This window comes from Erithacus rubecula (assembly GCF_903797595.1).
Source record: "Erithacus rubecula genome assembly, chromosome: 3".
In the NCBI taxonomy this organism is placed as follows: Eukaryota; Metazoa; Chordata; class Aves; order Passeriformes; family Muscicapidae; genus Erithacus; species Erithacus rubecula.
This window is the reverse complement of record NC_136689.1, coordinates 32,748,768-32,764,791: the sequence shown is the minus strand read 5'-3', so window position 1 is coordinate 32,764,791 and position 16,024 is coordinate 32,748,768. Positions and strand designations below refer to the sequence as shown.

General features: G+C 36.6%; 2 protein-coding genes across 3 annotated transcripts in view; both read right to left on the bottom strand.

Moving 5' to 3' along the window:
• The window catches only part of VWDE (von Willebrand factor D and EGF domains), a 458,699-nt gene that overhangs the window by 115,323 nt on the left and 327,352 nt on the right, over positions 1–16,024 (bottom strand). The window lies entirely within an intron of this gene.
• The window catches only part of THSD7A (thrombospondin type 1 domain containing 7A), a 263,208-nt gene that overhangs the window by 49,576 nt on the left and 197,608 nt on the right, over positions 1–16,024 (bottom strand). For both annotated transcript variants that reach the window (XM_079301320.1, XM_079301321.1), the window contains exons 11-14: positions 13,756–13,990; positions 10,669–10,784; positions 8,369–8,501; positions 6,352–6,455 (exon numbers count right to left, since the gene is read on the bottom strand). In XM_079301320.1, coding sequence (XP_079157446.1) covers positions 6,352–6,455; positions 8,369–8,501; positions 10,669–10,784; positions 13,756–13,990 — 588 coding nt within the window. The remainder of the gene's footprint in view (positions 1–6,351; positions 6,456–8,368; positions 8,502–10,668; positions 10,785–13,755; positions 13,991–16,024) is intronic.

The window sequence follows — 16,024 nt, the reverse complement described above, 5'->3', positions numbered from 1 at the left end:
GTAAGTAGAAAGCTCATGGTTCCTCCATTACTGAATTAAATATAGTAATAATTCAGTGAAAAGACAAAACAGGAGTACAACTAACAGAAAAATAAAATTTAACATGGAAACCATTCACTTATAAAATTGTTCTGGTGTTTAACAACTATTAGCTCCCAGAAGAAAGGTGGGAAATAAATAGCAGTCTAGATTTTATAGACAAGGGACTCTGATGTAATTAAAACTTTATCAGATAGCATTGTTTCCACCAAGTCCCCACAGGAGTGTACAGGCTAATATATTTCTGGTATAATGAAGCACTGAGATTGTATTTTAGCAAGTCATGTTATGTGTGAGTATATATAAAAACCTTTCCAGTGCTACCATCATTAGCATACTTCACCGACATTTCACTGAGGTGTGAGATTCAGTGGCTCCTATACCTAAAAATTTCTTTATAAATGAAGGTTCTCTAGATTCTCCATTGTCCTTTCTTTTACAACACACTTGTGATATCATTTTGTTCAATTGCTAAGTATTTTTAAGAACAAAAATATTCTTTCTCAGTTCTAGAAAACAAGCATTATTTCAGAACACTGACTTTTCTTATGCCTTTTATCTGTGCTGTCTAAGCTATGATTTCATCTATGTTTATTTCCTTCTTTGTGTGACACAGCACACTTGACTCAGTGTGACAAAATATTCCTACCACAAAGTATCTTAAGAAGGAGCATATGCCCATAATATTGTGAAAATACAACACTGAGTGCTCTTTATGCTCTAAAGACAATAACAATGTATTTCTGACAAATAATGCTGTCAGGAGATCGTGGCTCTTTTTTTTTTTTCAAATAAAAAATTAAATTCTCATGTAGACACTGCTTTTCAGCAGTTGCCCAAGCTCTTACTTACGACTCCTGAAGTTGATCACTACATTGCAGTAACTAAAATACAAACCAGGCAAAAGGGAACTCTCATCTGTTAAGTCTCAATAACATTAAAATAGTAATTTATAGCTCCATGAAAAGCAGCACTCCATGGTTTTGAATTCTTTCCTGTGCTTTCAGTAGGGGCATGTAACACCCACAACATCAAATCCCTGTCTCCATTAGCAATGCCTGGAGAGGGAGGCTGCTGTCCCCGTTTAACTACAGAGTGAGCAAAGAGATTTTGACCACTGGTTCTGCCTTTGAGCCTGCCCATGGCTCTGACAAGCCTGCAAGGCCTCTCTGGGCACCCATGGCCATCCTGGGAAGCTTCCTCACATTCCTGTGTCTTTCAAATAACTGCATGCAGCCTGTGAATGGAGAATCGTGAGAGCTCAAGACCAGGTCTCTAGTGAAGGCCAATTCCCAGTGACATCAAGCACAGCTATTCAGGTATTTTCTCTGACAGCCAGGTCGCTTTAACTTCTGTTTAAATTTACAAATAACCTTCCTCTTGCTATTACAGAACATGCGGACATATTTTGCAATTTTCATCCCATTCCTCCTACAAAACTCTGAGGAAGATTCATGGTGGCAAGGACTGCAGGCTGTGCATCCTTCTGCAAATCCCTTTTCGGTCACTGGGATGGCCCTTACCATGTGCATCCATCCATATACATCATGATGTGATTTGGTTATTGCAGTTTGGGCACTCAAGCTTCTCATTTGCCACACGTTCTCTTCACTGCCATTGGGATGTAGCCCAATAACCCCTACTTAAATTTGCAGGAGCTATTGGCAAAACAAGTTTTATTAATTTTCTTAGGTTTTCCTATACAATTCAAAAGGGATTTGAGCTGTGCTTCTAAGTTCCTTCATAAGTCACTGAAACAAAGATTTACTAACACAGATTTAAGCATAACATAACACATACCTGCCTAAATTGTTCACAATTTCAAACTTAGTAGCTTTCATGCTTAGTAGCTTTACAAGCATTTATACTCTTGTTTAGCTTTTGGCTGGTGGTTGTTGCCTTATTTTTATTTTCTTGGGGATAGGAGAAGGGGTTATTGTGAATGTGTCACCACTGTGCCCCTCTCTCCTGGATTTCAGGTGACTCATCAATACATCTGATCAAATAATCTTGTTAGGTGAGAAACAGCTTATGAAAATAAACACAAATGTTGTTGCAGTCAAATAAGGCTTTTCTCTGTATTTCCTTTTCTTATTGGGTAGGGTCAAAAGGAAGTTTCAAACTCCTTGCTGATGCACACATATCATCTCCTCTTGAGGTTTTGAACAAAAGACACAAGTCTTAATTTGCTTCAGTTCTGTAATACATTCCTGGCCTGCTTGCCCACCATTAAAAGACATTTTATCAGTGATACAAATTCAGATGTTCATTCATCATAGGAATTCAATGCAATTGTCATGACCACCAGCCTTCTTCAAATAAAGTTCATCATTACAGCAATTAATTTGCTTCTTGGTATCAAATGCTATTTTACTGTGATTAGGACTAACTATAAATACTTGCTCATTATCTGCACGAATAGCTAACAAACATTTTTAAAAAAAACTACTGTAAAGAAAATATTTTTTTAAAAATAAAACACGGAAACCACCAAACCCTTTTATTTTCTTTCCTCTGCATTGACCCAAGTTACAGTTTAACAACATTCATTTAACTTGACATGGTTTGTATCAAAATCTTCATTATACAAGACAGATTGAAACAAAGCTGTCTTTAACAATGAATCACAATTCTAAACTTTACAATTCACCCAAATATCTCTTTTGCCAAGAAGGACAAAATGTGATAAAAAAGCTGAAGAATGGAAGTGTAAATAGTAAAGCTGTGATACAAAGCAAGGCATGCATATGCTCTAATTATTCACAGACTCCTAAGATCAGACACCCAGCCAGACATTTCTAATGATCTCTAACTTATATTTTTTCCTTCAGATTTAATTATCTTTCTAACTAAAATATTAACAGTAGCAGACTATTTTGTTCAAAATAAACTGCTAATGAATGCATGTTCAGATGTGCCTTTTCCCTGGTGTACATTCCTATATTTTCTCATTTAACACATTTGCTGATACTCTGAGTTAGTGTTTGTGTGTGGGCAATCAGATCAGAAATAGGACAAGCTGATAGCAATGGCTACATCCCCTTGCACTGAAGAAGAGGAACTCAGAACTCTTTCCACACAGAAGGATGGAATTACTTGCTCTAGTGAATATCAGCACAAAACAAAAGAGCATGGGAAGGCAGAGATTACTTCTATAAGATTATTGTTTCACTTTGTTATCAAAAGCAAGTTGGCACAAACAGATGGATGCATGTGTGAGTTCTGTAATCATGAGCACCAGAAACTTGAAAGAGAACTCTTTCTCAACTGGAAAAGAAATGCTGGTATGTCAACAATTTTCACAGTATGGTCAATATTTGTACAGAATTCACCAACACACAGCTGAATGCACTGGTCAAAATAACTGTATTACAGTTGCAATCATAAATGCAGCACCAGAATGTTATACCAAATGGATTTCATGTTTCAGTGCTTAGCATTTTGTGATTTTGGGGTGGTTAAAAGGAGTTGTACAGTAGTAACTCACTCTTTTCTGTAACTACATCACAAAATAGCCATTAAAGAAAATATTTATAGTACAGAATTTTTTAGTGACACATTTTTATGCAAAGTTTTCCACAGGCTGTGGAATTTTATTTTGGAGCAGCCAAGTGTGCAGGAGGGAGACAAGAATTAACAGGGAGAGGACGTGAAACCTCTTCTGGAGTTTTCCTTCAGGAAATGGTGAAATCTTTCTAATACTGTCCAGGGCAGAGCTCAGTCAGGCAGATGTTTGCTTTCAGGTCAGCCTCCCTTCAGTGAGCACCTTGCATGAAATCAGCTCTGGTGCAGGGGGCCAAACAAAATAATGTGTATCACTAAAAAATCATACATGGCTATTTTGATGGCAGAATTTGAAAGGTAAGAGGAGATAGGGAATCTGTTGATGCCCTTTGTAGGAGATAAATTATATTATCACATAAAGCCACACTATTTGTGTTCAAAATGCAATTTTCTGAGGTGTTAAGTAAGAAAAAACTTCAGCTGATAATCTAGAACTAGAGAAGAGTGTTTTCCAAAGTGAAATTTACTTTTGTGCAAAAAATTCAACTTGTACTTCCAAGTCACATTCATTGTAAATGGAAAATATTTCACTTGTATCAATCTAAGGAAAAGCTGTACTATTGCGTTTAGCTCCCACAGATTATCAGTTTACATTACTGAGTACAAAAGTGAAAGATATGATCAACACACTGTGAGGTATTACAACACTGAGACATGATGCATGATAGACCTGAGTTGTAAACTTACATCTGATGTTAATTTACATCACTTAAATAAATAGGAAAAATATTACACAAGACCCCCTCTGTCTTTAATGCCTATATTTTTCACCACTGTAAGAGCCTAAACAATATTTAAATTCATATTTTGATATCTCGACCGAGATACAAATAAATTTTAATTTTCCAGCTTGAATAATATGCTCCATGAATTCTGCAATGGAATTTATACATTTATGGATAATAAGCAAAAATCTTCCTTTCTAACAATTGATCTCAGAAACATTCACAGAATTCTATCAAAAACACTGGCTTTCTTCAGGCTTAGCTACTCCAGGGGTTCCTAATTAAGGATTACTCATCCTACTACTTGACCATATTACACTAGTGAGCTACTTCCATTTTATCTGCTTGTGGGAACATGATTACTGCTTGAATACATCATCTTTCACAAGATCAAACTCTGTGTAGTACCAAAGGGAAATTCTGCCACTCTGTTTTGAAAACTACATGGTCATTAATTTCAAAATAATGTATTATTTTATATGCCTATGCCCTGTATATGATTGGAATTGCATTTAAGAAAATAAAAGGATACTCTCGTGATACAAAAGAATAATAAAATCCAATCTGCATGCACTATTATTAACTATCTTTATTAACTCACTTTGAAACAAAGTCAAGAGATTTAGGTAGGATACTCTCGTGATACAAAAGAATAATAAAATCCAATCTGCATGCACTATTATTAACTATCTTTATTAACTCACTTTGAAACAAAGTCAAGAGATTTAGGTACTACCATGTAAGCACAGAAGACAACACTTTCTACTATCTGAATTCCTACCATCAAAGACAGAAATCTTATTTTCTCAGTGTGCAATCTGAATGTATCCTCCAGAGCTGCTAGAAATAGATTCCATTGTGATAGACCTTTGAAATAATTACCACAGCCAGAAGTCTTTTGTATTAGCAGGCAATGCCTTAAGGTTCCATTTTGTGGTAAGCTCTAAATTGATCTCCTGTGACACTTTCTGAGTAAGTGGTAGGAGCTACTAGCTTAAGATTTACTCCATAACTTTTTAAGTATACCATGACCTCCTTTCATACTGCAAGGAAGTTAATGACCTGAACATTTCACTTCTGCAGTGTCCTTCCTTGGCAATGGCACAATCTGCTGAGCCAATAGTGCTTTAACAAATAGAAGTCTGCACTCACAAACAACAAAGGAGAAAAACCTTCCTGGAATTCAAGGTTGACCAGTAGTTCAAATCAATTCAATTACTGTAACATAGCAAATAGGAATTGCACTTATTTTCCTATTGAATGTATTCAATGTACCTAAAAAGCCCTTATCCTGGCTATATTTAACAGATTCACACACATACAATTCTGTTAAAACCACAAAATTCTCTGTGAAGACAGATGACAACAAAGTTAGATTTGGATGTAAAAATTATTTGCTTTTTAATGAAAATGGTGCAAAAATAACTGGATCATTGGGCTCAAAGGGTCAGTGGCTTAGAAGTCTAACCAGCACCTGGTTAAGATTGTTACACCTCAGTGGTTAATTCCAGGCACTGTTCTGTTTAGTCACTTTAACAACCTGCACAGAAAGCACACTCAGCATGTTTGAGGACAATGGCAGTTTGAGCAGTCGGTACCCACCGGAAGGTCTGCCATTCAAAGGACCTTGACAGCCTGGAAAATTGGGCTGGCACTGAACTTTAACAGTGTAAATGTAAAGTCTTGCATCTCTCATGCTCCCACTGCTCTCTGTAACTTAATTTGAGAATATCGAGGAGAAATAGCCAAAATGTTCTCAGAGGCACACAGTAAAAGGATAAGGGGTCACACACACAAATTGCATCAGGCAGCAAGTTCCAGAGGAGGCTCTAGGATCTCCACACTGGCAGACTACAAACAAACTGAGACATTGCCCTGAGCACTTTGAGTATTTTCCTATGCTGATGCACATCAAGATGGATTAAATTAATGTTAGGTTACAAGGACCAAAATGTAAGGCATTTCCCTCACCAGTGCATCTGCAGGTTTCTGAGGAATAAATGACAGAAACAAAAGGTCTCACCTCTTGCCTGTAGTCCAGGCCCACAGGTCTCCTGTGCTCCTGGGCTGTCTTGGCGCACGTACCACGGTACCAGCTGGCACCTGCGCCATTTGTGTGTCTTCCACCTGAAAGGAGAAGGGAAGCAGCCCACCTAAACCTTGTACCCACCAAACCTCAGGCAGCACAAGTAATAGATAGTGTTATAAACCACCATAAACTGTTGCTTATTTTTTCTAACTGGTCACAGGCAATTCACAAAAGAACCAGTAACAAGACCACAAACTTATCTCTATTCTGTTAACTCTTTTTCTTCTTTTAGGATGAGGCCACTAAGAACACATGGAAAAAAGGAGGAAGCAAAGGTAGAAAGAAAAAAGAAGAAATGAGAAACAGAAAGGAAAGGTAGCTGCAAGAAAGTATTGGGACAGTGGGACTGAGTGATTGCAAGGCTGCCTCAGGAAATTCCTGAGATCTTGGAATGCTCAGTGGCAACACCTTAGAAATGTGCAACCAGCCAAGAAAACCAATGCAAAAGGTCCACCATATAAAAAATAAAACATAAACAAAAAGAACTTGCAAAAAAACATCAATAACAAATGCAATATTGCACTGCTTATATTATTCTATGTGAATATAAACTGCAATGAAACTTCTACAAAGTTCCCTGCTAATGCTGTGGCCCTTAAATATAATAAATCCAGGCAAGTCTGTTTGTTGTCACAACTCTAAAATAATCCACAGCTGTCCACAGCTCCAACCATCAGCAGTTTGCGTGTTTCAAACTATCTCAATGGTTTTGCAGCTCACATTTCATAGCAACCTGCCTTTATGGGACAGCAACTAAGGCATGAGCCAGCTGAGTGTGTGAGTCCATCTGTCACAGCATGTGTGCAGGTCAGAAAGATGCTAAAGGAAATACATGGAACATGTGTTTAGTATTAGTTCATGTCATGAAATATAAATGACCTCATCTACCACTCTCTAGCAACTCTTTTTTTCTTAATGTTCAGCACATTATCATGCAGATCAGATATTGAAGATTAAATTAAAGAGATGATGAACAGCCAGCATTTTAAAAGATAAAACTCTGTTTCTATATTTTAACTATAGAAAGTTCTTGAGCTCCAATTCTATGATGTTTAGAGTAATGATTTTGGTAGCTTCCAAATGCTCTTTTCAATATTTTTATATCTTTTATTTGCATGGACTGTGATCTCCTAATGAATTTGCAACGATAATTCTTACGAGACGATGAAAGCAATACGTTTCTTTAATCTCAATTTCTTTTCATTAAACTAATCTTGAATTCTATTTGTACCTCTGCAACTGATAGTAGTTTCATTGGAATTATTATTCATAAAACAAACAATTTTTTTTATTATTTTGTCAAGTAAATCTAACTAACGACATTAGAATTTTCTAAACTTTGTCTCCATCAGCAACAAATCTTGCTGTATGTCTAGACCTTCCTCACACTCAGATATTACAGGACAAGTACAAACCAAGTATTTTCTTAAGGAAAAATTGTTCCACCTTCTGGAATAGTCCTCAACATTCTGTGATGAAGATCAGGGCAATGCAGAGGACACAGGGCATGAGGGGAATATCTTCAGCTCTGAACTGCCTCAGGGTTTACAGAGATAGAAAAATGAAGGATATGACAGGTTGAACAGTGTAGCATCAGAAATCAGCTCTCCTAAACATATAAGTTTTCAGTTCAGCACTTTAGATATTTTAGAAGATTTGTTTTACATGTTTAGAATGTCAAAACAGTTTCTAGGAAAATTTTATTCTGGAAAGTAATTCTTAGTTGTTGCAATGTTCTTTCAAAGGATCTGGAACAAGATGAACCAGTGATTCCCTATGGGCCCAACTGAGTCTACATATCAGTTGTGAAACTTTGATTCAGATGTGTATCCTATTTTTCTAAATAGTACATGTTAGAAAAACAACTACTGCTAAGCAATTCAGCAAGCTCCAGAGGCATACAAGTTTAAAAATCACAGCTGAGCTGTTTCTGGTTGATTGTCTCACATACCTGTAGTTGTGACAGACAGGAGAAGCTTCACATTCCCTTTCCTCAAAGAGAGAGTCTGGGCACTCCCGCCCACCATTGGCAGGGAGCTGGATGATGACTCGGTGACGGGACTGCTTCCTTACCATGACACCCCCTGCAAAGAGTGGAATAGCTGGTTTCTACTGCTGCCACTTAGGCCTGGAACTAATTAGGGTGAAAACAAGGTTTTTGAACCAATTGCCATAATATTGACATGCTATTTTGCCCATAAGCAGAAAAAAATTAATCCTGATTGAAAAAACACTTCAATTTCAGCTCAAGGCCAGGAAGCAGAACTAAATAGAAAGCAATACCAGCAATACTGAACAAATGAACAGACAGCTGAAATGAATAAACAATTCAAGAGAACAAAAATTAAACCAGCTCACTTTGCTGCTACATTTTACAGTTTGAAGGTGTAAGCTTGCCCTAATCATTTGCATGTAAAACCAGAAACAGAAATTCCACTCTAAAATTCCTTTACAGTTTGCAGTTTTTAATTATTATGGTCATCCATTATTAATGATAAACAGTAAATCGTTCCTGTAGGAATTTTGATTTCTGTCGTCTTCAGGTATCGGTTCTTCAGGCAGAAAATTAAGAGAAAAGCTACAGATCTGTATTAGTTCCACAGCAATGCCTACGTTAGGTAAAACTCTTGGACGGTTTTTATTTTTTTTTTTCACAGAGAGCAGTAGAGCAGACATTTGGCTGACTGGGCTGATACCAGCTTTGGGGGGGTTATTAGAGCAGCTGCAGCCTGTCTGATCACAGACGCGTGCTGGAGCTCGGCCAAGCCATTGCAATTAGGAGAGAGCAGGAGGAGAATCCCAGCGGTGGCTCTCCACCACCTGGCCCCTCTTCAGCACCGAGGAAACCCTCCACTCCCCAGTCAAACAGCTCCAGGAGATGCCAGGAGCTGGCACAAGGGGCAAGACAGACGTGCAGCCCAGCAAAGCTACTGACCGGCTTGCTGGCACAAATGGGTAAACCCCACTAAATAAAAATTGTTTTTTGTAGAATAGACAAAACACCTGTAGTTCACAAATATACTGTTTTATAGAAGCCTGCACAATAGTTTGTGGGAAATATTCATGAAGATATACTCATTTCATTGAGAACTTGCTTAAAACCCACAGAAATAGGAGCAGAAATGGATGGCATTTTTACCCAGTATGATCTCCTCCAACAAAAATATTTCAGAAAGAACAATTAATACTGCTGTAAAATAACACACATATGAAAATGAATATCTATTTTATGGATTCAGATTTAATGGATTCAGTTCCCTGCTCTTTTTCAAAGGTTAGGAATTTGATCTTTCTCATATCTTTTTTCATTTGTTAGAATGCACTAAACACTGGTAGGAATTACTGCAAAAATGCCTTTATGGTTGTGTCCTTTACCAAGCATAAAGAATTGGCCTTGACAGCCCAAATTTGTATCTTTGATGTAACTGTATCTTTTACATTTTGACAATGTGGTAGCTGTGAGTAATCACCATGTCCCACACAGGGATTAGCACCCTGTGGAACAGGGAGTATTACAGAGCCTGTCTGTAACAGTACATATTAGAAAAATGCATAATGTTAAGCTTAAGAAGACAAAAAGAGCATAAAATGTGGCTAATGCTAAGCCTGTCATCACGCTAACTTCATGTGTGATTTCAATGTAATAAAAATTCAGGGGAGACCTGCACTGCTAAAGCACTTTTAAGGAGCTTTGCCAAGTGAATTAAAATGGTGTTGGATTTTACGTTTAAATCAGACCATTCACATTGTTGTAAAGTCTGTTGGTTTTTATTAACTCTCCTTCAATTTTCCTTGGAGTAGAAGCAGCCAGACAAAATTATATAAAACTACTTATCTATTTAGCTGTATACTTATCTCCTGGTATATAAAGATTCAAGTTTTTCTGATGAGCAAACAGCATAAACTTAGGTATTTCCATACCCAAAATCATTATATAAGTATTGATGTTAAGATGATAAGCTGATGATAAGAGCTATGCGTCTACCCCGTAACTAGTTATCTCCTTATCAGTGTAAGATGCAAATAGGAGTTTGTAACATTCAGCAAAATGTGGAAAAAATTACAAACAGATTCAAATAGAAAATGGATAGAAATAACTGCTCTTTTCAGCAAAAAACTCTATGTCCTCCCTGCAACAGCTGTACCAGGTATGACACATCCTCTGTCAGAAAGATGTGCCAAAAGTGACTTCTAGTCTGACTCTCCATTTTTAATATTCTTAAAATTTATTAGCATGCAATGGAAAATTACCTTCTTGACAAGAAGAAGGACATGCTGTCCAGTCACTGAATGGAGTCACAATACAGTCCTTCCTACAGGGAAGCAGACAAGGTCTCACAGTTTCAGGTCGAAGGCTTTCAGGGCATCTAAGGAAAAAATTACCAAGAAGAATTATCAAATAAAAAATCACTCTGCAATGAAGTAGTGAATCGTGTGAGGTACTGAATGCCTGCAGGCACATGAGGACAGTGCTTGTTGCCCAGAATTCAGCAGGATGGAGCACAAATATGAAAAATAGTAGCAATTAAATGCATGTGGTGAAAGCAAGCAAAATCTGGTACATTCTGCACCCCAGGATTTAAATAATCATCATCCCTCACACACCGTGCTATACTCTGTGTTTTCAGGGTTATTTTCAAGCTTTCACGTAATTATGAAGAAAAGCAATCTCATTTAGCTTAGTAAAATACGTTTCCAGGTCTCATCACTTTATCATAAATATAAACTCTGGAAGGAGGCATATTGAAAATAAGTAACACTGCTAACTCAGGAACAAATAGTTATAAGCTGGCTGTGATTATGAGAGAAACCAGAAAAGGATTTAAATCTGCCAGATCAATGAGACTGAGAAAGACTGTCAAAAGGCAGAAAACCTTACTTGTTTTAGGAAGAGGCTTGATCAGCATATAAAAAGGATTATTGGACTGCCACATATGGGACTCATTACCCAGGTCATTTTCCACGTTCTGTGGAGATTCTGTCTTTTTTGATCAAGGAAAATCAACTTTGTATGCCACAACACTTGTTTCAGAGTGGTACAAAAACTCTCGCAGAAGTCCTGAAGATACTTGAAATAATTTCAAAACTACTATTGCTCTTAAAACATACAGACTGTGGGCTGTCTGAAGATTATGTAGAGATGTAAGAAAAAACATCACATCCATCTTTGGGAGCTTTTGGATCATTACAGAAAAGCATTGCTATGACTAAATTTTCTTCTTTTCAGTGCTGGGCAACTGAAGAGAGGTGGGAGAGGCAAGTCTAATGGTAAACTGTCAAGAAAATCTATCTCCATGGTCAGCAGGGAACTCTGCCTGTGAAGTGCGAGGAGGACAAAAGCTAATTTGCAGCTTTACAAGAACACACTCCTCAACAATAATACTTGTTTGTGCATGCTTTCCATTAGTTGTCACTGCATTTTCCTGTCAATTCACACGTTCTTCTCAGGATTTGATCAACTAACATGAACCAGCACCAATTCCTTGCTTGGTGCCCTGTTAAAATGGGATCTCAGCCCATTCTCTTTTTTATCTCTTCCACCAATGTAAAAAAACCACCATGAAATAATACAGATATAGCAACACAAATCTCCATCACCTCTCTGTAAGTTCTCTCTAAAATTTTAAGTCAACTTGTGCCTCGGTTCTATGTGATTCATAAAATCAGATTCTATAGGCCAGGATGTATTTAGGTATGATCACATACACTTTAAAAAAACCTCTGCTGCCAGTCAGATATATTGACGATGTTGTCAGAAATTTTCTTTAAGGTTAAAATAAAAAATGTTTCTGAAAAGCATTGAATGCTGGCTTGCTAATGGCTTTTCTTGCATTGACTTTTCCCTTTAAAAACAGGAGAAATTATAGGCACACAAAGCAGTCTGAAATATACACATTTACCATTTCACAGAGAGCTTCATCTTTCAGGAGTGCTAAACACTACAATTCCTCTTCAGATACTTAGGCAAGGCAATTAGTTCAATTATAACACCATTTCTATGCTTTATATTGTTTGTGTTTACTATATATGGCTTAAAGCAAAGTATTGATTTTTTTTCAGTCCTTACTCAAGGTCAAATTAAACAGAAAAGATACAAGCTGGAGTCTGTAACTTGTGAGGCAGATAAGGCCAATAATATTGATTGTATCATACCACAGTAATCCTTTTTATTAAGGAGAGTTTAAAACAAGGTTCCTATTTACATTTTCATGTTAAATGTCTGGGTCTTTAAAAATGATTCAGTGATTTTGATGTGACAATTTGAAGGAACAACTAAGACCTTTTTCATTTCACATGATTCATTTTTTAAAGAATAAAACGGTCCTCCTCCCAGAATTTAATATCAAATCAAAGGCAGATTAATTTGCAGTAGATTTTAAAAGGATGATAAATCATTAAAGGTTTGTGGGTTTTTTTATGTAAATATACCAAACAAAAGATAATTATATCATGACTAAATAGAACAGAAACTTAATGCTGATACATAATAATTTAGATTACTGAGTGTGCACACATTACTCCCCACATTTCCATTTAAAGTAAATTAGGCTTAAATCTACTGCAGAATAAAACAAATGGCAGGCATCAAGCAAATATTTAGTGTGAAAATAGCTGCCTCATGAACTTTCTGAATGACCTCTACAATCAGTTCTTAGAGTTTGAATCAGTTCTGAGTGGGATATATTTACAGACTGCCAATCCTCACAAAGATATCAAATGCATTTTACTAGCAGCTAATCTGTATTTAACCTTGGTCACATGTTAAACTGTAAAACCAAATCACTGGGCCAAAGGAATAACTTAAAAAAACACATAAACAGGTAAAAAAATTCACAAATTTCATCAAGCTAATGTTCAAACTAATGTTTCAAATTAATGTCATGTCAGTTTCCACTATGCAATACCTCCTTGGTCTGTTTCTGAGAAGTGCTTTACTGTATTTACATTAATATCACTATTTTTGAGTGGAACTGCACTAATCTATACAGTGCACTGCTTGTTTGGAGACAACACAAGGATCTTGGAAATGTTGCTGCTCTGCATGTCATACACATTCTGTAAGCATTTTATTGTAACCCAACCTGATGGTGGCAAGGAGCCAACTGGATTTTGTCAGCTGTCAGCAGAATCACCACTGCAAATACCACCCATTAAAATCCACAGTGACAAAGTATTATCTAGTCTTCCCGTTGGACCAGTTTTACACTTTTAGAAGATAAAATGTACATCAAAAGAAGAGACTCTTTTTGCCTTTGCAAGCAGTCACTGGTGACAAAAATGTAAAGCAGTAAAATCCAAACATAATTACAGCATGAGGATATTTTTAAAGATCTTTACTTTTTTGGGCCTACTTGTCCCACGTTGACTCTGACACAGATGACCTTTCTTGTCTGCATGCCCACGGAGCAGGTGGCCTCCCCATTCCAGCTGGCAGAGGAGTTGAAGGCAGAGACAGATGTGTCCTCTATGCACTGTCCCCACGGGCCGGTCTGCCAGTGGTACACGGTGCACGAGTGCTCGTTGCAGCTGCGTGTTTCCTGCAGGGCACTGCTGTTTGGGCACTGTGTTCCTCCTGCAACGATAAAAGAGGGCAAGGATCGCTCACTGCAATGTGTTCTTTATTTTAAAAAAATACCACAGACCCACTTTGAAATTTTCCTAGTTATATATTATCATCTTGATTACATGAAAGAAATGCTGTTCCTTTTTCCTCTTCTTCATATGCCCAGTTTGGCAAATTTCAATCAACAGGCCACACGGAAGAGTTAATGGACAGTATATATACTAAAATGATACCAAAAATAATCATAACTTCTATAAAACTCTAATGTGCTTGGAGTAATCTTCAGCCTTATTATTTCAGGGGTCTCTAGAAGAGACTGCATGAGATGACATAAGGACATATGAAGGCTCTAGGCAGAAGAAATGGTTAGTTATTCTAGTTATACATGTCTAAAGACCACTGTTTATGTCTAATTCACAGATCGATGATTTTTGGATCTCTTGTCCAGCTCCCAGTGGATGTTTATCCATTTATGTAACCCAAAGAGGATGGCACAGCTGGCAATTCCAGGTCAGATTAAGACAACAAAGCTTACTGCACGTTAAGATTAAAATGCAGTCAAGTATCAATGACTGTGAAGAACAGCCCAGATGATGCTGTCTTTGTTGTGTTTGATTTCAGACAGTATGTTTGGTTTATTATATTAAAGCACTTCAAACCCATTTTGGCCTCCAGTCCTGCAGGAGAAATGAAGAAGTCCTTGCTACCAGAACTGATCACAAGCTATTTGGTGCCCAGCCCTGTGAGCAGACAATATCTGGTGTTACTGGACACACATAACCTAGGTTTAAGATTCTGACCTACAAGGAACAATGGGACTCCTATCTCCAACAAATGGAAAGACAGCAAAAATCTAAGCAATGTTTTGGCCTCTCCTAAAATACAAGAAAAGTAAGAAAGACAATTGAAATAGGACCTTTTTGTTAGTTAATGCTGATGATCCACAGGACTTTTCTCTAAAGGCAAAAATTTATGCTAACACCAAATACACATTGTAGAGTATATTATTTTTCATATCTCAACACTGAACTTCAGGTTGACTGTCTACTCTACAGTAGATGGAAGGGGTTTTAAGCTCTCATTGTTGAAATTAAACAAAAAAAAAAGGTAAATGTAATCAAAGAAACAATGGATACTTCAATACTTCAGCACAAGAAAGCTAAGTAACCAGTATAAAAATACTTTGTACCCCAAGTTGTTCTGCATGGTCTAGATATGCAGCAAACATGAGAAAAGGTTCATTCCAATGAAACCACAAGGTAAAATCATCATTCTGAATTTAATTATCTAGGAATATTTTTAATTTGTTTTTTTTTCTAAAAATATTGACTTAACCAAGCAACAGGAAACATCATATTAGTTGAGATGTCATGCAACAAAATGGCTATTCTTAAATTTTGCAAAAGGGGTTTAGAAAAACCTGCAGATATGTGAATGTAATTAAAGAATAGTTTGAATTTAAAGAATAACCTGAAATTTTTTTTTTTGGTTCAAAATGAATGCAACTCAAGTCTATCAGAATGGGTTAAAATATATGTCAATGTGCAGAGCATAAAAACAAAGTGCCAGATGTATTTTCTTAAAAAAGGAAATAAAAACAAATGGTAAAATAAAATTATGCTTATGTAATAAGTTTAATAAAGTTATCTAATCATCATCCTTCAAGAAAAAAAAATCAGTTAACACCACCAGATAGGAATATAAGCAAGTAAATTAGAAAAGTGAGTGTACTTTGAAGAGGAAAAAAACCACCTAGTAAAGTCACAAATAATTTGTGATAGAAAATTGATCCATGTGAGGAGTCTAGACATGTTCCTCCATTAAAAGGTTTAAATAACAAAAATTTAAGTGATATAGGCAAAGTTAATAAATTAAGTATTTCCATCTGATGTTAGCTCAAGAAAAAACACAAGGGAAATATTAATGAAATTCAAAAGTTAAACGGGGTGTGTGTGAGAAAAAATACTTTCCCAGAATTGAATGCCACAGGCACCAGTTCCTAAGACATTTGAGAATAAAGTGACAACTTAGGTTCAGTTTTGA